At 37.5% G+C, this 26,648-nt stretch overlaps 1 protein-coding gene across 2 annotated transcripts in view; it reads left to right on the top strand.

Moving 5' to 3' along the window:
• The window catches only part of LOC143431553 (pseudouridylate synthase RPUSD2), a 278,936-nt gene that overhangs the window by 141,264 nt on the left and 111,024 nt on the right, over positions 1-26,648 (top strand). For both annotated transcript variants that reach the window (XM_076908376.1, XM_076908375.1), the window contains exon 2: positions 19,348-19,452. In XM_076908376.1, the coding sequence (XP_076764491.1) occupies positions 19,348-19,452 (105 nt within the window). The remainder of the gene's footprint in view (positions 1-19,347; positions 19,453-26,648) is intronic.

Below are 26,648 nucleotides of genomic sequence, written 5' to 3'. Positions count from 1 at the left end.
TCACGAGGCGCCATTTCAAATCCTTTCAGTAGCAGATAATTCTGTACTTAAAAATGAGAGTAATGAAAACAGCAAAAACACAAGAAATTTTTTTAGTTTCCTTAATGAAACTTCAAACGCGTCAATTCGATTAAATGTAATGTTAAAAGATTTTCGTCGATGCTGCTACGTGGTACCATTTCAACTCCTTTCAGCGACAGAAAATTCTGTACTTAAAAATGAAAGTGATGCAAACAGCAAAAATACAAGTAATTTGCGTCAATTCGATTAAATTTAATGTTAAAAGATTGTCATTGAAGTTATACGTGGTACCATTTCAACTCCTTTCAGCGACAGATAATTCTGTACTTAATGAAAACATCAAAAATACGAGTAATTTTTCTAATTTCCTTAATGAAACTCAAAACGCGTCAATTCGATTAAATTCAATGTTAAAAGGTTCTCATAGAAGTTGTTACGTGGTACCATTTCAAATTCTTTTAACAGATAATTCTGTACTTAAAAATGAAAGTAATGAAAACAGCAAAAATGCGAGTAATTCTTCTAATTTCTTTAGTGAAATTCAAAACGCATGATTTCGATGTAACTTAATGTTAACTTAATCTAAACGATTCTCATCGAAGTTGTTACGTGGTACCATTTCAACTCCTCTCAGCGACAGATAATTCTGTACTGAAAAATGAAAGTAATGCAAAAGTACAAGTAATTTGCGTCAATTCGATTAAATTTAATGTTAAAAGATTCTCATCGAAGTTGTTACGTGGTACCATTTAAACTCCTTTCAGGGACAGGATAATTCCGTGCGTAAAAACAAAAGCAATGAAACCAGCGAGCAGTGTTCGAAACAGTGAGCGCAAGGAAATCTAGTGTCTGGCAGCGTCGTTTAAAGACACGCAGACGAAACGAATTCTATTTCCTCCGATACCTCTCTCTTTTCACGCGGGATTAAATTCCCGGTCGAACAGAGAGGCGTCAGTTCGCTCGCTGCGCGGAAACGTTAGCGTCCCGGTTAGAACGTTATCGATTATTATTTGCAATGGAAATCCGTCCGTCGCGGAAATACCAACGGAAAGGAACTTCGTTTTACGCCTGCCCGCCATTTCTTCGTCCCCTTCCCCTCGCGTTTTTACGACATTTCTCAAGCGAAATAGAATCCGCTCGAAGAGACACGGTTTTAATTCCGCGCTCGTAATTCGTGCCGCGCGTTTCCGGTTAAAAATTTCGCAATTTCGAGGCCACCAGCGCCCTTCATCCGCTATGCACCCCCCACCCTCGTCCACGCTGCTGCCGTTTCTGTGCTCGCAGTCGAAACGCGTCCTGCGAACCAATTACAAACTGTATCGATTTTTATTCGCGACCCTGCGACCAAGCTGTTAACTCTTTCGATGTCGAAGAGAATTTTGGACGCTCGTGCGAATTCTTGTGAAGGAGCCATCCACGTCACGATTTTCTTTGTCGAAGGGTGAGAGACTGGAGACTGTTGCTCCACTGTTAATCTTTTGAACTCTGAATACTCTTGGCTGAAACGGTTCGTAAAAATACCTTTTTGTCACACTGATGTGACTATTCAACACGCGAACAGTAATTAATTATAGTGATTTTTTTGCAGAAGGTTAAATAAGTAAGGACTTAATTGAAGGAAGAAGTTAAGGACTTAACTTAAGGAAGTTGTTTTGGAGCATTGAAATTATGTATTATAAACAGTAACAATTTAAAATATTAAATTTTGCAATCAACTGAAAAACTTAATTTGATATTTACAAGAGGAATTAATCGTTTTGGAATCTAATTGGTTAGAGAATGGGACGTAAAATGGGAATTTTATGGCACTAATATTGCCCAACCGCTACCAAAGGAAGACAAATTACTAACGAGTGCCCCTTTTATTAATTTTACACGAAAATTACTGCATATTGATTGCAAAACTCGACAAACGCATATATGCGTTTTTAGTTCAGGCTGATGACTTAGAGAAAACACATAAATGCGACCTTAGAGTACACGAATGACTTTCGCCAAACGCATATATGCATCTATAAAGCTCTAAGGGTTAAAATTATGTATTATAAGCATTAACAATTTAAAATATTAAATTTTGCAATCAACTAAAAAACTTAATGCGATGTTTACAACAGGAATGAATCATTTTGAAATCTTGATGACTTAAAGAAAACACATAAATGCGACCTTAGAAAACACGGATGTCTTTCGCCAAACGCACATATGCATCCATAGAGCTCAAAAGGTTAAAATTATGTATTATAAGCATTAACAATTTAAAATATTAAATTTTGCAATCAACTAAAAAACTTAATTTGATGTTTACAACAGGAATGAATCATTTTGAAATCTTGATGACTTAGAGAAAACACATAAATGCGACCTTAGAATACACGGGTGTCTTTCGCCAAACGCACATATGCGTTCATAGCATAGCTCCAAGGGTTAAAATTATGTATTGTAAGCGTTAACAATTTAAAATATTAAATTTTACAATCAACTAAAGAACTTAATTTGATGTTTACAACAGGAACTAATCATTTTGAAATCTAATTGGTTAGAGAATGGAACGTAAAATGGGATTTTTGTGACCCTAATGTTGCCCAACCGCTATCTAAGAAAGGCAAATTACTAACGAGTGTGAAATTACTAACGAGTTACTAACCCTGTATTAATTTTACACGAAAATGACTGTATATTGATTGCAAAAATTATGGGACGTAAAATTGGAATTTTATGGCCCTAATATTGCCCAACCGCTACCAAAGGAAGACAAATTACTAACGAGTGCCCCTTTTATTAATTTTACACGAAAATTACTGCATATTGATTGCAAAAATCAACAAACGCATATATACGATCTTAGTCCAAGCTGATAACTTAGAGAAAACACATAAATGCGACCTTAGAATACACGGGTGTCTTTCGTCAAACGCATATACGCGTCCGTAGCATAGCTCGAAGGGTTAATTCACGCGAGAGGATCCCGTGAACGGACTTTTGCGAAACGGGAACGACCAACTTTCGACGCGTGCCCTTTTTCACCAGCGCACCCGCAGCACGCGTTCGGAAATGGACTGGAAAATGAGGGGTATAAATATCCGTGGACTGGCGAGGAATACTGAAACACCCTACGCGTTTCTGTCCACCTTGCGCGGTGATTACCCCCTTCCAACAGGGTGGAACAATGTTTTTATATCTCGACGGAGGTTTTTAGCGGAGGAAGTTTGTTACTGTTGAATTAAAATCGCGGGAACGCAGGGTATTTATTTTTAAAGAATGTTTTTTAAAGAATGTCATGATGTGAAATGGAGGAATTGGAAGTTGATTCGTTCATTTGCTCTTCAACAGTTTTTGCAATATTTACTACTTGAAATCAAAGAAGTTTGACTGCGATTTAAGTCGTTGAATATATTTTTAATATTAGCAGTATTTAATTTTCGCAATATTTTATGCTTGAAATCAAAGAAGTCTGAAACCAGTCGAATATATTTTTAATATTAGCAATATTTAATTTTCGTACTATTCACTACTTGAAATCAAAGAAGTTTGACTGCGATTTAAGTCGTTAAATATATTTTTAATATTAGCAATATTTAATTTTCGCAATATTTTATACTTGAAATCAAAGAAGTCTGAAACCAATCGAATATATTTTTAATATTAGCAATATTTAATTTTCATAATATTTACTACTTGAAATCAAAGTTTGCGATTTAAATCGTTAAATATAATTTTTAATTTTCGTAATATTTACTACTTGAAGCCAAAGAAGACTGAAAGCGATTTAAGTGGATAAATATATTTTTAATATTAGCAATATTTAATTTTCGCGATATTTACTACTTGAAATTAGAAAAGTCTGAAAGCGATTTAAGTGATCGAATATATTTTTAATATTAGCAATATTTAATTTTCGCAATATTTACTACTTGAAATTAGAAAAGTCTGAAAGCGATTTAAGTGGTTAAATATATTTTTAATATTAACAATATTTAATTTTCGTAATATTTACTACTTGAAATTAAGAAAGTTTGAAAGCAATTTAAGTAATTAAATATATTTTTAATATTAGCAATATTGCATTTTCGTAGTATTTACTACTTGGAATCAAAGAAGTCTGAAAGCAATTTAGATGACCGAATATATTTTTAATATTAGAAATATTTAATTTTCGCAATATTTACTGCTTGAAATCAGAAAGCTCTGAAAGCGATTTACGTGTTTAAATATATTTTTAATATTAGCAATATTAAATTTTTGCAATATTTACTACTTGAAATCAAAGAAGTTGCACTGCGATTTAAGTGGTAAAATATATTTTTAATATTAGCAATATTTAATTTTCGCAATATTTACTACTTGAAATTAGAAAAGTCTGAAAGCGATTATAAGTGTTGTAATATATTTTTAATATTAATATATAGCGTTTGAATATTTTTTTACAATGTGGTATCGTTCAAAACAAAAATCTGTCGAACCGCTAAGGCACTCGCACGCGCGTTCTCAGATCAAAGCGAAAGCGGCAACGTTTTGTTCGCGATCGAGAACAAAAATAATCAGGCTGGATTGTGAAAACCGATCGATTCGAGTCTAATCGGGCGCGAAGGACCCCATTCGAGTCGTCGTGAATTCCAGTGGCGCGTGTCCGCCATTGTCCAGGACGCTTAGAACGCCGCGGAATACAAATCGATCGTTAACGCGATCGACGTTGGTCCCAGCCATGCAATCTCGACTAATCGGCTCGCCTCGATTCGCCTGTTGACAACTGCACGTCGAATCTCGACAAGAAAATCGCTGATCTCGCCGGAAGAGATGGAAAAAATCGATCCTCCTCCTCTGCGTGAGTCGCAGATTTTTTTTTTTTATTCTACGTTCGAACAATCGAGTCGAATTTCGTGCTTTCAGGATCAATCTGTCGATCGCGAGTCACTTTGTCGCGACGCGCTCGTTTCTGTTCCTCTTTGTGCGCACGTCAAAACGAGATGCATAAAAAAAAGGAGAAAATCCATGCGAGGATAACACGTTCATCGATCGACTTACGATTCTACACTTACGTCGCGATCGCGAGCCGCAACAGATGCTCTGTGCATGAATATGGAAACCGCGACACATGTACCCTACATAAATATGGAAACCGCGGCATGTGTACTGTGCATAAACGATAAATACTGCTGGATTGTGTCGTTGGTAGACGCGATTCACCCTGGATACCTACGTATCGGCTGTGCTCCATTTTTGCTCGAGGTATCCTAACGATCCTCTCGACTTTTGGAACTTCAAGTGTGTAGTAAAATGTATCGAAGTATCCTAAACCCTTTGCACTCGAACGAGAAGGTAACTTTAGTAATTTTCTAACAGAATAAGTGGAAGTTATTACAATTTGTTTTCGTCCTTATATTGCGAACTGAAAATTAAGTCATGACGTTTAGGATGTCCTTGATACTAATACGAACGATATAAAAAGATATCAAGAGCTTCAAAGATTGAACTTAAGTAAAACAAAATATTCTAGTACGTCCACAAATTACTAAATGATCAATTTTATCAAAATTGTCCTTATTTCCAATATATGATGTGTAGGAATTTTCAAAATGAGATTAATCGCCATGATGGCACCTGTACTTAATGTCAATTGTACCCAGAGGAAACAGGATCCCCTAAAAATTATACGATCCAAAGTAGTAAGTAAAAAAGGTTTCGACTAAGTGCCCATCTGCTCTAGGGTGTCCTCGAGGCTAATACGAACAGTTCAAAGATTGAACTTAAGTGAAACAAAGTCCTGTATTGCTAAGTTCTAGTACGTCCACATATTGCTACGTGACCAATTTCATTCCAGTCCTCTTTATTTCCAATATTTGATAGTAGGAATTTTCAAAATGAGACTCACTATCATAATGGCACCTACATTCAGTGTCAATTGTACCCAGAGGGAACAGAATCTCCTAAAAATTGTACGATCCAAAGTAGTAAGTAAAAAATGGTTCTACCTATGTGCCTGTCTCCTATAGGGTGTTCTCGAGGCTAATATGAACAATTCAAAGATTGAACTTAAGTCAAAAAAAGTATTCTAGTACCTCTACACATTGCTACATGATCAATTTCATTCCAGTTCTCTTTATTTCCAATATTTGATAGTAGGAATTTTCAAAATGAGATTGACTACCATAATGGCACCTGTACTCAAAGTCAATTGTGCCCAGAGGAAACAGAGTCCCCTAAAAATTGTACAATCCAAAGAGTAGCAAGTAAAAAAGGTTCCACCTAAGTGTCTGTCTCCTCAAAGATTGAACTTAAGTCAAACAAAGTATTCTAGTACATCCACACATTGCTACGTGATCAATTTCTCTCGAATCGTCCTTATTTCCAATATTTAATAGTAGGAATTTTCGAAATAAGATTGACTGCCATAATGGCACCTGTACTCAGTGTCAATTGTATCCAGAGGAAACAGGATCCCCTAAAAATTGTACGATCCAAAGTAGTAAGTAAAAAATGGTTCTACCTAAGTGCTCGACTCTAGGGTTATCTCGAGAGTAATAAGAACAGCACAAACATTGAACTTAAGTCAAACAAAGTATTCTAGTACGTCCACATATTGCTACGTGATAATTTCATTCCAATCGTCCTCATTTTGGATCCAATATTTGATAGTAGGAATTTTCAAAATAAGATTGACTGCCATAATGGCACCTGTACTCACTGTCAATTGTACCCAGAGGAAACAGAATCTCCTAAGGATTGTACGATCCAAAGTAGTAAATAAAAAAAGTTTCAGCTAAGTGCCTGCCTCTACATGATCAGTTTCATCCCAGTCGTTCTTATTTCTAATGTATGATGTGTAGGCATTTTCAAAATGAGACTGACTACCATAATGGCGCCTGTATCCAATATAAACTGTACCCTGAGGAAGCAGAATCTCCTAAGGATTGTACGATCCAAAGTAGTAAATAAAAAATGTTTCAGCTAAGTCTGAATCATCCCAATCGTTCTTATTTCTAATATATGATGTGTAGGAATTTTCAAAATGAGACTGACTACCATAATGGCGCCTGTATCCAATATAAACTGTACCCAGAGGAAACAGGATCCCCTAAAAATTGTACGATCCAAAGAGTACTAAGTAAAAAAGGTACCACCTAAGTGCCTGTCTCCTTGGCTGCTCTAAATTCATCCCTCGCAATGGTACAAGGCTTTTTATCCGTTCGCGTATTCACCCTTAACCTTTAGCGAGAGGGTAGACCAGCGGATGGGCAGGTCGTTAAGGGCGAAGAAAAAGCAGCAATGAAGGGGCGGGGGAGGCTGAGCGGCAACGAAGACATAATGCAACAAGATGCATAAACTTGCGGCCCATTAGCGCTCCACTTTTCTGCCGTTAAAGCGAAGAATATTTAATGAATTTCCTGGGCTTATTACCCAGACGCGGGACACCCCTTTCACCAGCGAATTATTTGAATTATTGCCTTATAGCGTCGAGTGCTGCGTAAATTTCCGCGGTGGCTCCGCGCCATGGTGCGACGAAGAACTGGCTGGCTTTTAAGCGTTAAGAGGTAGACTCTTGAAGCGATCCCAAGGATTTCCCTTCGTCTACCGATAGTTCCTCCCGAGGGCGCGAAGAGCGATTGTTCGTTGTCCATGATGGATGCCTGGCCACGGTTATTTTATACATCTTTCAACTTATTCGTTCTTTTTCTTTTTTTTTTTTCTTTACTGAATTAAATTGCAACTTGATATGTATTGTTTTATACATCTTTCAACTTATTCGTTCTTTTTCTTTTTTTTTTTTCTTTACTGAATTAAATTGCAACTTGATATGTATTGTTAAGTCATTTGCATTATATGCTCATGTGTGCGAGGGATTGAGATATTTCTATGGGTAGAGGCAAATGGTTTTGGTAAAAATTGAGGGTTGCAAGTGTAATGGCAACGAAGAAGTAATTAGATCTACAAAAATATTTAATTTTAACGATATGGATCAATTCTCCACTTTTTTTTGAATGATACAAGTCATATATTACGTGTCGTTCAAAGTGTGTCAGTTTTTATGCAACATTATTAAGTTTATCGTATGCAGATTGGCGCAAGAATTTTTAAAAAATGATATTCTTCGAAATCATGAGCTTACAATTCATTAACGCGTTACAAATATACGAAAATTATTTATTTTCGATTAACAAAAAGACAGAACTATCCGACAGACTTTAATACATCTACTAATTCATGACACATTATTATTATTATATCACAATTTAATAGAAATATTTAATTTTGACGATGTGGACCAATTCTTTATTTTTTTGAATTATGCAAGTCATATATTATGTGTCGTTCAACGTGTGTCAGTTTTTATGCAATATTATTAAGTTTATCGTATGCAGAAGGGCGTAAGGATTTTTAAAAAACAGTTGAGAGAGAAATCTCGTAAATATTAAAAGACTAGAACAATTCTCTTCGCAATCACGAGCTTGTAATTCATTAACGCATTAAAAATATACAAAAACTATTACTTCTCGCTTAACAAAAAGACAGAACTGTCCATCAGACTTTAAAACATCTACTAATTGCTGACACAGTATTAATAAATCATAGTTTTCGACAGAAGAGAAACGAAAGACACAGTTTCAAACCGTCCATCCGCGACACAGGACGTCCTCGTGGTCTCGCCTCTCTACCCTCGATAATCGCAGCCTATCGACCATCCGCCAGAGACCTATTATTCCTAGAGGATAATTTCTGAGTATCCCAGAGCGTTCTCGAGTAGCAGAGGGAAGTATATCGAGAAGTGTAGAAAAGTCGAAGGAAGGGAAACCAGGTCAAAAGTTACTTACTTGCGCGAGAAGCACAGAAAGAAAGAGAAAAAGAGAGAGAGAGAGAGAAAATTTCTTCAAGGGTCGATATGGATACACCATACAGACAGCGATATTAATCGCTCGATTCAGTTAACTAAATATTCGTGTCACATTTTATTAATTAACAGAGAATATCCCAGCTCGAAGGTTCCTCGACAATTTTTTTCATTTCCTTTCGCCAACTCTGTTTTTTTGTTTTTACGAGCTTCGAGATTAACGACGCGCCATCCACCGTGACGCGAGCACGGCGACATGATAAATCGTTGTCGAACAAGAAGCAATAATCGCTGGGCTAGCCACACCGATACGGCAATTTACCTCCCCCTCTGCTATTAATTATCGTGGCCTCGATCGGTGGGCGTCGATAAATATTATTTCTACGTCGTCGGAGTTTTGTACACGCGGTCCTGGCCATTTGAAAATTGACTATCGAGGAGGAACGGGGGTGGCGGTGGGTCGACGAACTGGGACTGGTACCAGGGGATGTTGATACGTCGTAACGAGAGCAGCGTTTCGCGGTTTGTTTCTCGTTAGGACGCGTGTATCGTAAAATTTTCCTGTTTAATGGGCGGTTTATCGTTTTTCTCGCGTCGATAATGATTTGTGTTTCTGTGGACTGTGGCTGTTGAGAATGTATTTGCGTGGAATTATGTTTTTTTATCCTCTGCGACTGGGTTCTTCTTGGAGTTTTACTCTTACTTTTTCTTTTAAGTTGGAAGGGTTAAAAATATGTGATACGTTTTGTTATGCGCTCGAATTTGGAAGTTCTTAATTAGCAATTAGCTATTGATAGAGTAGCAATTTTTAAGCAGCAATTTCTATCGCTAACTGGTAATTTTAAATTTTAAATAATGAAACATTGCTGTTTAACGTTTGGTATTTTTTAATCTTCTGCGCTTGGCTTCTTGCAGTTTCACTCTTACTTTTTCTTTCGAGTGCGAGGGGTTTTGTTACGTGCTCAAATTTGGAAATTTTAAATTAGCTATTAACTATCGCTAGAACAGCAATCTTTAAACGACAATTTCTATCGCTAACTGGTAATTTAAAATTTTAAATAATGAAACATTGCTGTTTTACGTTTGGTTTCTACTTAATTATATTTTTTAATCCTCTGCGTAATTATATTTTTTAATCCTTGGCTCCTTGGAGTTTTACTCTTACGTTTCCTTTCAAGTGCGAGGGGTTAAAGATGCTTGATACGTTTTATTATGCGCTCGAATTTAGAAATTCTAAATTAGCAATCAGCTATTACTAGAATAGCAATTTTTAAGCAACAATTTCTACCACCAACCCTTAATTAAAAATTTTAAATAACAAAACATTGGTTTCTGCACGTGCTCGACGCTTCTACTCATCAATCCTCGTCAAATTCCTATCCCTTCGTCGAAGACGTGGAATCTCAAGACTACAGATTTCTCTAATTAAGTTTCTACACTGATTCGCGATTTCCATAATTTTCACGGGATCCCCATAGCCTCGAGGAGAGCCACGCGAGAGGCGTCCGAATTAATTCCTCCAGTTTCGTAACTGTAATCAACGGTAATGCCACTCGAACCAATCGTCGCGCGATTAAATTAACAAATTGCCAGCTCGATTCTCGATTCCCTTCGACGATCGACACCTGCGTCTCTTCGATGCCTCGCATTTCCACATTTTTTATTACGAAACGCGCTCTCGAAAATGTGCGATCACGAAAAATCGTTGCACTTTCGAGGCGTTCTCCAAAGAGATTCGCAGCTCGTTCGATATCGATCACCAGGCGATTCGATTTTCAGCTGATCTCTGCGAGACGCGAACGAAGTTTAACGTCTCCAATGAAATTACGCAGCCCCTCGTTATGTCCTTTGTCGAGAGTTACCTCTCTCCAAGCAGGATATCTAAAATTTCCTTATCCAGCTACGCCATTAATCCCCCTCTCTCTTTATCAGAACGATTCCACAGCGAAACAATTACCTTTGCCACGAACCACCTCCGCTTTCTCATCCTGTTGTTCCTCTCCCCAACTTTGTCTATCGCGAAAGACAAAAACCCTGCCTGTTACTCTATTCGAACAACTCTCGAAGCGTTTACAGTTCCAAACGCTAAACCAAGCCAAAAAATGGCGACAGTGAAGCATAAAAAGTGCACCAGACATTGTACACTTTGAAAAGGACACCCCTTAAATATCCTCCACGTTCTCTGCAGAAAAATCTCTGTACACAACCGACATAAAAAAGGAAGAACAAGGTAGAAAATGGAATTCGTAAGGAATAAAGTCGCGCGAGATGCGTTAATTTGTCCGCGTTTTAAAATCTATTCCTTTAATCTGAGAAAGGGAACCGCGAGAGCCTGGTCGTTGCGAGTCGCGTCGTGAATTGTGTATGTCGTGGCAGGAGCCAGGAATAAGGGAGAAGAAAAAGGAGAGAGAGAGGAGGGGAAAAAATGGTGAGAAGGGTGGAGGGTGAGGGCAGGGTTAGAGGCTGGTTTCCAAGCAACAGATATCATTAGGCGAGCAAGCAGGTGCATGGGAATATATGTATAAAGGATTCACGTTCCTTCGTAGCCAGGCACATTGTCAGACGTTATGGTGGCAGGATAACGCAGGGTGGAAGTCGAGGGGCACCGCAATGCAGGCAAGGGCGTTGTCAGGGGCGACCCTAGCGACCGTAAGGCCTGGCTCGAACGAGAACGAGAACGAACCCCCGCGATTCGACCGTGAAATAATAGCCAGGGCCTATCGATCCTCGATTTCGGCTGCGGCAGCCGGGCACCTGCCGCGAGCGTCGACCATTAAGGGCTGCCTGCGATCGTACGCGACGTTTCCTGCGTCCTCGATTATTTTTTATATTGTTTGTCGATGCTTTGAGTGTTTTGGTATTGATAGTAACATGGATGTGTTAATTGAAAGAAAATATGAATTTGTTTTTGTTTTTAGTAATGCAGATGCTGCCACCTTTCGTGTATCACCACTTTCTTTTTTTATATTGCTTGTCCACGCTGTGAGTGTTTTGATATTGATGGTGACATAGATGTGTTAGTTGAAAGAAAATGAGAATTTGTTTCTGTTCTTAATAATGCAGATATTGCTGCGAGCATCGACCATTAAGGGCTGCCTGCGATCGTACGCGACGTTTCCTGCGTCGTCAATTATTTTTTGGATGCGTTAATTGAAAGAAAATATGAATTTGTTTCTGTTTTTAGTAATGCAGATGCTGCCACCTTTCGTGTATCACCACTTTTTTTTTTTATATTGCTTGTCCACGCTGTGAGTGTTTTGGTATTGATGGTAAAATGGATATATATGTTAAAAGAGAAAAAGAATTTGTTTCTGTTATTAATAATGCAAATGTTATGGCAATTGTCGACCATTAAGGGCTGCGATCGTACGCGACGTTTCCTGCGTCGTCACTTTTTCTTTTTATATTGTTTATCCATGCTTTGAGTGTTTTGGTATTGATGGTAACATTTCAGGACTCAAATTCTTATTTTCTTTCAACTAATATATTCAAGAATTTTTTGTGGACAGTTTTGAGAAAGGGATGTGATCTTAAAGGGCTGCGATCGTCCGCGACGTTTTCTACGTCGCCACCTTTTTTTTATATTGTTTGTCCATGCTGCGAGTGTTTTGGTATTGATGGTAACATGATATGTTTGTTAAAAGAAGATATGAATTTGTTTCTGTTCTTAATAATGCAAATATAGCGACAAGCGTCGACCATTAAGGGTTGCGATCGTACGCGATCTTTCGTGTATCACCACTTTTTTTTTATATTGCTTGTCCACGCTGTGAGTGTTTTGGAATTGTTGGTAACATGGATATGTTTGTCAAAAGAAAATAAGAATTTGTTTCTGTTCTTAATAATGCAGATGTTGGTCTCTGTCTTGATTTTAGAATCTTTTGTGGAACAGTTTTGGGGAACTGTGATCCATGGTACACCCTTCTCTTACACCCTTAGCATTCTAAGTTATTTTTTAATTTTGTTGTTAATAACTTGCTGTTATTTTAAGTATTGCTGGCGAGATATGGAAATCACCCCTTAAATAAATAATAATTTCTTAAATTTGTTTCTGGGTAACTGTGATCTATGGCACACCCTTCTGTTGCATTCTTTGCATTCTGAGTTATTTTTCGATTTCGTTATCGATAACTTGCTTTATTTAAAGTACTGATGGAGAGATATGGAAATCACCCCTTAAATAAATAATAAATTCTTAAATTTGTTTTAGAGGAACTGTGATCTATGGCACACCCTTCTATTGCACCCTTTGCATTCTAAGTATTATAATTTTTTTAATTTCGTTGTCGATAACTTGCTGTTATTTGAAGTGCTGATGAAGAGACATAAATCAACCCTTAAATAAATAATAAATTCTTAAATTTGCTTTAAATTTGAATAAAATAATTGTAAAGATTAATGTTTTCCGTTCTAAATTATCCTTCAGTTTCATCGCCAACAACTTTCTCTACTGTTTTAAATATTTTGTTTGAAATTTAGTTCAGAGGGTACTGTGTTGTATATTGTTTACGAAAGAGTCGAAAAATGAGCGTCGTTCGACGGCGTGAACCGCTGAAACGAATCTAGCGAGGGTAGTTTAAAAGAACCACTTGATCATCCTCCACCGATTTGGATTCCTCGTATCGATCGTTCAGCCTTTCTAGAACGAACTATTCTTCCCTCTTTAGCTCGTTCGAAAGTTGAACCACCTTCGCAGGGAACTTTCATCGGACTCGAATCCACTTTTTCATTTACATATCGACGCATCGTACGTAGAGGGTGCCTCGTACCAGCGAGAACAAACCTTTATCGAGAACAATTTACTTTTATCGTTCCATTCTCGAGGGAATTCAGGTCAGAACTCTGCAAATTTTTTCCACACCTCTATCTCGAGCCATTTTAACGCATCCGTTCAGGATTTGAATATTTCTGAAGTGTTGAAAGTAAAAAAAAAAAAGTGAAACTCCAACTATCCTTGCTTGAATATTCGCGAAATTATTTAAATCGTTATCTCTCGATTCTTCAATTATCCACACTCTATATTCACATCGACGAATATTATTACGAATCGTCTTACCGTTGGACAGCTAGAAAATGGCGGAATTATATTTCTGAAGTGTTGAAAATAAAAAAGAAAAAAAAAGCTCCAACTATCCTTGCTTGAATATTCGCGAAATTATTTAAATCGTTATCTCTCGATTCTTCAATTATTCACACTCTATATTCACATCGACGGATATAATTACGAATCGTCTTATTATTGGACAGCTAGAAAATGGCGGAGTTTCTTCAGCTGCGCCATTGGTTGCAACGGAACGCAACAATGCCTCTGAAATAAAGACCAACTGATAAGCAGAGGAAGTTTTAATTGCCAGTCACAGGGGTCTGCGATTAAAATGCCGCGATTTCAAGTTGCGATACTTTGGTGCAGATTAGCAGAGTAGCAAAGCGAATTTTTACCAGCCAACGAATCCACTCGTTCACCTGAAAGATCAGACGAAACAGCTCGAGGAATCGCGAGCCTGTAAGCAGGCTAATTACGCGACTTTATTACTTTTTCGTTTTCACGATCATCCAAAGCGTCTTCCTTTTTTTTTCTATTTTTCGTTGTAGTTAAAAGAACAGTTTATCGACTGGCACGAAGGTCGAAGGGCGAAATTAATTTTTTAATTTCACTCTCGAGGGCGTCGTCGCGTCGATATCGCGATTTTCGAAATTATTCGTTCAATTATGAACAGGCTGATTATGAAGAAGTTCCTCGCCGATGGTTCGCCAGGCAACCATGAATTTATGAAATCCTGAAATTGAGAGCTTAAAAATGTATCCCGCGGCCCCCGCAATCGAGGATTCCCAACAATAAACCCGCCTCCTTTATTATTCACTCGTCGCTAACTGATCGCCTGTTTTTCCGCGGGATTACAGTAAATTCGCCACGGTTTATAAACGCGCGAGGTATAATAACTTTTCCAAGAAGCAATTTTCGAGTCGCTTGACGCTGTTTCGCCTACGCGCAAGTGATAATAAATTAGACTTGAATAAAAGAGCGGATTTAGTCGAGAATTTGATTGTTATTTGGTTAGTTGAGAATTTTATAAATTAATTATCCTCCAAAACTACGACGTTGACTATACACTTCGAATTTTCCATTTTATTCTGCTCTGTTTTTATGAGAGACTGCAGTAATAATGGTAGGAGCAATCAGAGAACGAGACAATTGGAAAGTATCGAAGCTCTCGCGATACTACAATTTCTATAATTACATTCGACGTACCTACTCATTAGGGAGTAATTAAGAGCCGATCTCGCAATGCGAGACACAGCTGCGCACGTGTAATCACCTTTAAAACAATCAGCAGAACCAGAATCGAATTTTTGTGGAAGAAAGAGAAATCTGTGGTTAATTCGTATCAGAGAAGTTCGAAATACTCAGATGCGGTTTAGTAAACCGATTTTTTGCCGCTCGATTCTCGCGTGACGTCCGTTTAAGCGTCGCCATTTAATCATCGAGCGCAGGGTAAGCTGCGAGGATGGCTGTAATTCCGTGCGCTTGATAATTACGCCGTCCCGTGCTCTACTGTCGTGTTTACATCCAATCAACTTAATTTCTGACCGCGGTGATCGCTGGATTTTACCGTGTTATTAGCTGCGCGCGTCCTGCATCGATGACTCCATTGCTCGATGCCACCCTGCAACCTGGTTTGAACCCTACGTAACTGCCACGAACGATCGTCTTCTGCGTCCCCTCGATCGCTGGGACCGTAGTTGCTTCTCCTCTTCGACTCTGCTCCACGTCGCGTGTCCAGTTCTACGAGCGAAACGGCGAAAGCTTTTTGCGATATTGCGGATTAACTTGGGGCGATGGTTAACTTCGCGTGGATTACCTTTCTTGCGTTTGTCTTCAACTGATTTAGAACTTTGATGCGTACATCTCGTGGCGGTAGTTTCTTCTTTTCTCTGTTGGTTCTGTGTTTTGTTGAATTTGGACTTTGGAAGGGGATTTTTTATTTTTTGGTTACTGTTGTGTTTGAAGGTGGTTGAGGATCTCGTGCTTCTGATACTGTAGACGCTTGAGAATCTTATGCTTCTAATACTTTAGACGCTTGGAAATTTTACGCTTGTGATGTAGGCGCTTGGAAATTGTACGTTTCTGATATTGTAGGCGCTTGGAAATCTGACGCTTGTGATTTAGGTGCTTGGAAATTTTACGCCTTGTGAAATAGGTGCTTGGAAATCTCAAGTTTGTGATGTAGATGCTTGGAAATCTTACGCCTTTGATATTTTAGACGCTTGGAAATCTTATGCTTGTGATGAAGCACTTGGAAATCTTATGCTTCTGATACTGGTGACGCTTAGAAAACTTGCGTTTCTGATATTATAGGCGCTTGGGAATTTCACGCTTGTGATGTAGACGCTTGGAAATCTTGCGCCTTTAATATTTTGGACGCTTGAAGATTTTACGCTTATGATGTAAATGCTTGGAAATCTTACGCTTCTGATATTATAGACCCTTGGAAATCTTACCTTTCTGATATTGTAGGCGCTTGGAAATCTTACGCCTTGTGATATAGGCGCTTGGAAATCTTATGCTTCTGATACTGGTAGCGCTTAGAAAACTTGCGTTTCTGATATTGTAGGTGCTTGGGAATCTCACGCTTCTGATACTATAGACGCTTGGAAATCTTACGCCTTTGATATTTTGGACGCTTGGAAATCTTATGCTTGTGATGAAGCACTTGGAAATCTTATGCTTCTGATACTATAGACCCTTGGAAATCTTACCTTTCTGATATTGTAGGCGCTTGGAAATCTTACGCCTTGTGATATAGGCGCTTGGAAATCTTATGCTTCTGATACTGGTAGCGCTTAGAAAACTTGCGTTTCTGATATTGTAGATGCTTGAGAATCTCACACTTGTGATGTAGGCGCTTAGAAATCCTACGTTTCTAATACTGTAGGCGCTTGGAAATCTTACGCTTCTGATACTGTAGACGCTCAGAAATCTTACGCTTCTGATGTTATAGGCGCTTGAAAATTTTAAGCTTGTGATGTAAGCGTTTGGAAACCTTAACGTTGTGATGTAGTCGCTTGGAAATCTTACGTTTCTGATATCGCAGGCGTTTGAGAATCTTACGCTTCTGATACTGTAGACACTTGGAAATCTTACGCTTCAGGTATTGCAGTGTTTGGGAATCTTATGCTTCTGATACTGTAGACACTTGGAAATCTTACTCTTCTAATACTGTAGACACCTGGAAATCTCACGCTTGTGATGCAGTCGCTTAAAAATCTTACATTTCTAATACCATAGACTCTTAGAAAACCTGCACCTCTAACATTAATAAACACTTACCCACCAAATTCCTGCAATATAACACAACCAATACATCTCAAACTTACCCATTGACACACAATCAAACAATACTCACCAGAAACAGAATACACTCCAATAATCTCTGACTCTAAACGTGCAATCCTCAAACCAACGACCACGCATCATAGCTCGCGACCTCATCACCTCCTTGGAGTCCATCTCCGTCGCAAACGGCATCCATTAATCCGTCAGATCGTTCATCAATCCTCCGCGAGGCTGCGCAACGCGCGTCTCTAATCCGCGTACACTGAAATCCTTTCAAACGGACTGGAAATCTCCAATGTTTCGAAGGCCCACAAACACGCTCGAAGACCACGCACGCTCGCCAGTGCGTTTGCGAACGCCACTCGCAACGGTTGGCCAAGGAGCCAGCCTGGAACGCATCGATTTATGCTAATCGCTTCGACTCGTCCCTATTTTAGCCGCGCGCCGTGCCGGGCACGCTAATTTCACGTTAACGGCGTGGCCAAATAGAGAGGCGGAGGGGCTGGACGGTCTCGATTTAGCGGTCAGTAATTCGAGCAGAGGCTTAATGGTCGAATAGGCGAAAACGCGGCTAACGTATTAGTCGGTGACACGAGCGAGTCCATCGTTAACGCGATTACAGCCTACTCCTTGTCACGTGTGCCAGTTTAATGCCACCCCTTGACGCTTGACGAATTAGATGTTGGTTGTGAGGGGCGTTCTGGAGGGTCGATGGCTTATGGACCCCGTTTTGAAAAGTATTTTTTTATTTTTGACCCTGTTTCTTATCGATGAAACGTGAAAGTATGTACGTGTGTTCATCGTCAGGTCGTTTAGCTTTGCAAGCATGCGTTGGGTTCGCAGAATTTTAATCTGAAGCGTCTCTTTTTTATTGAAGATTTGTGTCTTGACGAATTAGATGTTGGTTGAGAGGTGCGTTCTGGAGGGTCGATGGTTGGTGGACCCATTTTGAAAAGTATTTTTTTATTTTTGACGTTGTTTCTTATCGATGAAGGGTGAAAGTATGTGGTGTGTGGTCGTCGTTTGGCTTTGCAAAAATGCGTTGGGTTCGCAGAATTTAAATCTGAAGCGTCCCTTTTTTATTGAAGACTTGTGTCTTGTTGAAAATGGGTTTTATAAATAACTAATTGCAATTTATTTTACTATAATGTTCTTTATTTCCACGCACTGGGAGTGACCTTTGCCTTGCACTCTTTCTAGAGAATTGAACTAATGTTAAAATATATAAAATCGATGACCCAAAGCATTGGTTACTAATCATGTGTGTGCGCGAGGCTCTGTCGTCTTTTATATAATCAAACTTTAGAAATATGTATCCGTAAAGAAATGCCATCTCTTCTCACTCGAGGACAAGAAATTAATTTTTGTATTTGGCTTCAAACGAAAACCAACACGTCTCGATTAAACGCATATATCAAGACGTGAATAAGGATGATTTCGAGGGAAGATCTTCGTTCTCCATTTGAAGGGTGCATACAATGTTGTTTTTGGCACATAAATATATACATTACTTTCTTATAAATGAATGATGACAGAAATTTTAAAGTATAATGCTGGTACCCAGTTGGTCATTCTGTATAATAAATTTATTTCTTCAGAATGTCAAGGAAACCTCCTTTATCCTTTATATTATAAAAAGTTATGGAATACGTGTTGCATAAAGCGAGTTGAACAACAGCTAGTTATAAACGAATGTTTACAATAATTTTATAAAAATCTGTCTCTCAATTTCCAAAGTTTCGTTGCTCTAGATATTCATTAAACCAAGAGTCACAACACAATAATTTTACAATAATTGTATAAAAATCTGTCTCTCGATTTCCAAAATTTCGTTGCTCCAAATTTTCACTAAACAAAGAGCCGTTTACAATAATTTTACAATATGTGTTTACAATTATTTTATAAAAATCTGTTTACATTAAACCAACAATCGTTTTCAGACAGCTTAAATCAAGAGTCGTTCACAATTATTAAACATTTTTACATGTTTACAATAATTTTATAAAAATCTGTCTCTCGATTTCCAAAGTTCCATTGCTCAAAAATGTTCGCTAAATCAACGATCGTTCTTAAGCAGCCATGCATGTGCGCAACGACAAATAATTTCTTTAAGTCTCTCTCGAAAAATCTCGCGCAACTAACCACGACTGTTTGTTTCTCCTCTCAGGTCGATTTGAAGCCGCTGCGAGAGGCGACGATCGCCGTCCCGACGCCGAAGATCTCCGAGAAGCGGAAGGCAGAGGAAGCCGATGCCAGCAAGGACTTGAAAAAGGTAAGTCGTCCACCATCCGCTCGACGAACGTTCGCAAACTCAATTACATCTTCCTAAAAAACTTGACGGACCTTGAGAACCCTCTTCACTGTTCCTTTAACATTTTTCGAAATTCGCCCTCCTTCAATTAAACGCGTCCACTGCTTCAAATCCAAAAGAAAACTAACGAAACAATATTCACTTGTAACAACCCCAAGAAAATATTTTTATTTGGTCCTAGGTTTCTAATTAATAATTCTTTTATTTTTCTAATTTTTCTAATTTATTCATTCTTTTATTTCTCTAATTTTTCTAATTAATAATTCTTTTATTTTTCCAATTTTTCTAATTAATAATACTTTTATTTTTCTAATTTCTCTAATTAATAATTCCTTTATTTTTCTGATTCTTCTAATCCCACATTCAGAGCCACGTGTTATCCATTCTGACGCGAGCAAACTTCCAAAAGTAAACGCGACTAAACGCGAAGAAATTTCGCACGCAGTTAGACGCCATTAATTGTTCCCTCTAGCCATAAAGTAAGCGCAACGAGACACAGCGATACGTTTGCCAGCCAATCTATACACCCATCGATTTCACTGAAGCTCAGCTTAATTAAAGATTACCAAGAAACTCGAACATCTGTTGTGTCTAAGAGAGCTAAATTATATTTGTACCGTCTGGGATGGGTTCCCGGGACACTGGTTGAGCAGTAAAGGGTTAAACACGCGAGCTCTGTCTATTCTCGAGCCGCGGCACCGATGATGTCAGCGCTCGAGGATCCGCGAACACGAAACCTGACGTTGCACAGTTAACCCTCCTATAACGCGGTACTCGTAGAACGCGGTTTCCATATAACGCGGAACTGAAATTGCGACAGCCCTCCTACTGCTACTAATACGCTGTCTGGCATGCTCTCACTTTTTTTCTAGATCTGTTACTCAATAATTGACAAGTGTACGTTAGTATAATATAATTAATTACACTTCGTGCTAACTCTGTTCTTTTTTTTATAATCGTCGTAATCGCTATAATCGTCATTTTCTTCTGTTTTCGAAGCAAATGACGGCTATAACCGTCGTCACGACTATACAGCATTTGCTTTACTAATTCATTGTATTTACTTAATTCATGAGAAAATAGTTACAGAATAAATGTTAATTCGTCTTCACAGAATTGTCTTTCGACTGCGTCAACTGAAATCGACTAAACTTTTGCTACGACTGCTATAGCAGTCATTTGTCTCAAGATACTCGACTGTTCCAAAGCGAAAAAAAAACAACTAATACGCTGTCTGGCATGCTCTCACTTTTTTTCCAGATGTGTTGCTCAATAATTTAACAATTGTAGGTGTTAGTACACCTCATACTAATGCTGTTCTTTTTTTATTGATTAGAATATTCACGACGGCTATAACCGTCATTTGCGTACATATCGCCAAGGATTTGACGGCTACAGACGTCATTTGCGTCAAAGTGTTAACCCTTTTACTGCTTCATAAAAAGTAGCGTCCACTCATGAATGTCGTCAAACTTCCTAACTCGATTTTCTCAGAATCGAAACCTCTCGAATCAACAAATATACGATTCTCTTTTTTTAAATATAAATGTATTCCTCATTTACGTATATATCGCCAAGGATTTGACGACTACAGGCGTCATTCGCGTTAAAGTGTTAACCCTTTTGCTGCTTCATAAAAAATAGCGTCCACTGATCAATTTCCTAATTCGATTTTCTCAGAATCGAAACCTCTCGAATCAACAAATATACGATTCTCTTTTTTTAAATATAAATGTATTCCTCATTTAGGTACATATCGCCAAGGATTTGACGGCTACAGACGTCATTTGCGTTAAAGTGTTAACCCTTTTACTGCTTCATAAAAAATAGCGTCCACTGATCAAACTCGTCAAATTTCCTAACTCGATTTTCTCAGAATCGAAACCTCTCGAATCAACAAATATTTGCTTCTTTTCTTAAAAATATAAATGCATTCTTTTGTTCTTAAATAATATTAAGGTTTTAGCGCGACCTTTTCTGAGTCTCTGATTCAAGGACGTTTCAGTTATTGGAGAACGACTTGACGATCACTTGGCAGATTAAAACTGTCTGTCAAGAGTACGTTTTCTTGTAACGAATGTCTAAAACGCGAGGTTATCAGGTACAGTTAACCCTCCTATAACGCGATACTCGTAGAACGCGGTTTCCATATAAGTTGGAGCTGAAATTGCGACAGCTCTTCTATAACGCGGTACTCTTACAGCGCGGTTTCCGTTCAACAACACCACCTCAAATGCATTGGTAAACGAAAATAAGGAAAACAAATGGCTGTCAAATCTCGATCTACAAGATGTGAAAAAACGGCTAAATTTGGCTAAAGAATTAGAACTTCATTTCATTCAAATTGATCAGTGAACGGTGCGCAGCGCAAAGTTTAAAAGAGAGTTAAGAAATTGCTTAGCTCCCTATAGAGAGGTTTTAGTGGAGTTAGAAAAAGAAGCTACAATTGAAAACCATCGTGAAAATAAACTAAGCGAGGAAAACATTTTACCCATTCGAAGAAGACGAGTTAGGCGACTCATATCCGACAGGGAGGATGAGTGTTGAAGGATTACATGATTTTACAAAAGTTTCTCTTGTTTTTATTGGAAACAGTTTTTTAGTTTAGTTTTTGTTTCATTTTCTTATATGAACTCTTCGATTCGATAAAAATAATTTTTAATTTATCTTGTCTTTTGTATTTATTGGTCTCCATATAACGCGGTACGAATCATGTGATTTGTACTAAAATCGAAGTTTCTTATAGCGCGGTTATAGTGCGTACCGCGTTATAGGAGGGTTGACTGTATTTGACCTAAGGGGACCCGTGGTTGGGATTTTTGTGTTTATGATACGTCAATAGCTATCGAAGAGAAACATTAAGAGGTAAACTAAGTTTTCTAGCAACCTTTTAATGCCTTAATCCCTTCTGGTTAAGAAGTTAATCAGACTATTATACATTTTAGGAAAAACGAGGAAGGATTACACTTTTATTCGTCAGAGAAACTAACAATTCGTTTCTGAATACGTTATTCTTACTAAAAGCTTGAGAATTGTCAAAAAATAATAAAACACTTAAACAAGAAATATTGAAGATACCAAGAATAAACGAGAAAAATAAGAAAATGGTTTAGAAAATTTCAAGCTATACCACCAAATAATAATCTTAATACATTTTACTGAGATCTCGAATTTTTCTAGTGAATGGTAATGTTTTATCTTACACGACGAGTACACACGCCAAACGCACAGCAGTAGAGATTTGGTTCGACGAGTATACACGTCGAACGCACTTAACTGGTTAAGAAGTTAATGAGAAAAAGTAATAAACAGAAGGTGGGGCTGTTTAAAAATAACTAATTATATGCGAGCGTAGCATAAACTTTGTTCGACCATATGTTTCGAGGACGGAACACTCGTGGTTGGCAGCGAATGGGTTAAATACGCGCTGCCATTGCAGGTTCGTTTTTCGTGGAACAGGAATAATTGCGAGTAATTCGAGATGGTTCGATTATCGAAACTTACCGCGTTATAGGAGGGTTCACTGTATTTCATCGCAGTCCTGGGCATCTCGAGTATCGACGAAGGCAGAGGATGGGCGTCGTCGACGAGGCCCACGTCCTCATTAATCCACAACGGCCAGTCGTCATTAACGAAATAAACGGCCGTGAACCTACCTCGACGCTTTAGAAATTCGAGTTCTGTTCCCACCGCGGTTCCAGCCTCGCGGAACATCCTCGAACGGTGGCTCGCGTTTTTCTAACGAACCCACTTCACTCTCTGCCTTCTCGTGACTCTTCTTCGTCTTCGTCTTCGTCTTCGTCTTCTTCTTCGTTTTTATTATTTCGTCCGTTGCTTACTCTCTTTATAAACGAGCCTGACGATCCTCTGACATCCGCAAGAACACGCGCATGGCTGGAAACTTGTTGGCGGTTACGAGAGTTGGGACTGTTTTTCAAGTGTACAGCGACGGTGATAGGAGGTTGCTATGTCGAGTGGCTGGGCACTGTGGAAAGTATTGAGATGCATTGTATTTAGCTGAAATTCTATTTATATAAATATTTATTAATCTATTAATTGCCACATCTTTTTTTATTTTTCACGAAGAAAGTCATATATTATATATAGACATAGAAAATTGTAAAGTCATATATTATATATATGCATAGAAAGTGTACCAATATAATTGTATCCAAGTTATGGTTTATATTTTTGAAAAATTCCCAAATTGAAATAGAGAAAAATGAGGAATCCAGTTAGATAACTTTGCTAAGTTAAGTGTCTGGGTACTGTGGAAGAAAGTATTGAGATGCATTGCATCCATCTGAAGATTTATATAAATATTTTAAAATATTTCTTAATCTATTAGTTACCAAACTCTTTTTCATTTTTAACGTAGAAAGATGTGTATCAATATAATTGTATTCAAGTTGTGATTTTTATTTTTAAAAAAGTACCAAATAGAGATGGTAGCATGGTGGTATAAGAGGGTTGAAAAAACAGTTGAAAAATGAGGAATCCAGCTAGTTAACTTTGTTAAGTCAAGTGTCTGAATACTGTGAAAAGTATTGAAATGCATTGTATTCAGCTGAAGATTTATATAAATATTGTGGGATGTTTATTAATCCATTAGTTACCAAATTCTATTTTATTTCTTATGGAGGAAGTTAGATATATGCACAAAAAATTGTGTATCTAAGTTGTAGTTTCTATTTTTGAAAAAATCCCAAAAGGAGATGGTAACATGGTGGTATAAGAGGGTTGAAAAATGAGGAATCTAACTACATAACTACATAACTTTGGAAATTGAAATACATTGTATTCATATGAAGATTTATATAAATATTGTAAGATATTTATTAATCCATTAGTTACCAAATTCTTTTTTATTTTTGTCGTAAAAAGTTATATAAATATGCACAGTATTTATCAATATATTTTATTCAAGTCGTGGTTCCTATTTTAAAAAAAATCCCAAATGGAGATAGTAACATGGTGGTATAAGATTGTTAAGAAAACAGTTGAAAAATGAGAGATCCAGCTAAACTACTTAAACTAACATTAGTTAATATGCAAAAAGTTAGCCAGTCCTCCATCACATACATAATATATCTCAAAATGAGATAAATGACTGAGAGCAATAATTTAAAATTATTTTTATCGATTTCATCGATCGATACAAGCTAGATAACCGACAATAACCGACTCAGGTGTCTCTATTGACAGAGCCACTTAAATACCACAATCGCGTAAATTCCTGACTCTATCCATTCCCAATCGCGACACAATTTGAGCGTATATTTGTGGCTGAAGCATCGAAGCACCGTTTCAACCGCTGTTTCTTGCTGCCACGACAGCACAATGGAGTTCTAATGCTAAATCGACATAATGAATACCTGGCGAGTGCCTTTGACGGTGACTGAGCACTGAGAGGGCGCTCGAACAGAGCAGTTCGCCAGGATACGCGTGGGTTGAAGTATTTAACTCGAAGAGAGGTCCTTGGTTACTCTGGCTACGCGTACTCGCGTTCAACTCTCCTCAAACGTGGACCACGATGCGAAAGACGAGCAACGTGTTCCTCAAAAGAGAAAAAAATTTTTTTTTACATAGAAAACCATTTTAAGTGAGTGTGAGCGTTTTCTAATGTTAGATAGATCGACATCCAAGGCTGCAGACTATTCTTTAAGTGTCTGACATGGATCAATATCACTTCCAATTGGAACTTTTTGGGGGTATTATCGCGTTCTTTGTCGTTGACGTCGAAATCACCCTTTTTGAAGCGTTCGAATCGATATCTGCGAGTTGGCTACGATGGAGCACGGTTACTTTTCTTCAAAAGATAGTAATGGAGAAGAATTCTTCAGAGATGATGCTTTTTTTGAATAAATTACATTTTTAATGCGATATGAATGCTTGTTAAAGATGCAAGGGATATCCATTAATGAGACACGATTAAAACTCATTCTTATATCCAATAATTCGATTGAAACAAGAACCAACCGAAGAATAAGCTATTTAATTCACAGTAAAAGAAAATCGCTCGATAAATAAATGTTTGCAAATGAAATTATATACATTGCTCAAATGAAACTATTCTCAAATCCAATAATTAATTCAATTGAAACAGGAGCCAACCGAAGAATGAGTGATCTACTTAATTCAAAATAAAAAAGAAAATCGCTCGATAAATAAATCTTTGCGAGTAAAATTATATACATTGCTCAAATCCAATAATCCAATTGAAACAAGAACCAAACGAAGAATGAGTGATCTACTTAATTCAGAATAAAAAAAAATCAGACGATAAATAAATCTTTGCGAGTAAAATTATATACATTGCTCAAATGCAACTATACTTATATCCAATGATTCAATTGAAACAAGAACCAAATAAAGAATGAGCGATCTACTTAATTCACAATAAAAAAAATCACGCGATAAATAAATCTGTGCGAATAAAATTATATGCATTGCTCAAACGAAACAATTTTCATATTCAATAATTAATTCAGTTGAGACAAGAACCAACCGAAGAATGAGTGATCTATTTAATTCAAAATAATAAAAATCACGTGATAAATAAATCTTTGCGAATAAAATTATATACGTTGCTCAAATGAAACTATTCTCGTGTCGAATAATTCAATTGCAACAAGAACCAACCGAAGAATGAGTAAGCTATTTAATTCAAAATAAAAAAGAATTGCGCGTTAAATAAATCTTTGCGAATAAAATTATATTTATTGCCCAAATAAAGTTATTCTCATATCCAATAATTCAATTGAGACGAGAACCAACTGAAGAATGAGCGATCTACTTAATTCACAATAAGAAAGTGTCGCTGGATAAATAAATCTTTGCGAATAAAATTATATGCATTGCTCAAATGAAGCTATTCTCAAATCCAATAATTCAATTGAAACAAGAGCCAACCAAAGAATAAGTGATCTACTTAATCCACAATAAAATAATCTCTTCGTAATAAAATAAATCAGTGCAAGTGAAATTATACACATCGCTCAAATGAAACGAACGAAAGAATTAGCTCCAAGAAGGTTGATACACGTCGATTAAACGAGCACGATCGAAGGAATTGCCACGCTTGAATAACAATTAAACCCAGAAAGACAAACAGAGGGAAGTGGATTCGATTCGACGCGAGCCAAGTGAATTTATTT

Source organism: Xylocopa sonorina, chromosome 18 (assembly GCF_050948175.1).
Source record: "Xylocopa sonorina isolate GNS202 chromosome 18, iyXylSono1_principal, whole genome shotgun sequence".
NCBI lineage: Eukaryota > Metazoa > Arthropoda > Insecta > Hymenoptera > Apidae > Xylocopa > Xylocopa sonorina.
The sequence above is the reverse complement of the archived record's forward strand: the minus strand, read 5'-3'. Positions and strand labels throughout refer to the sequence as shown.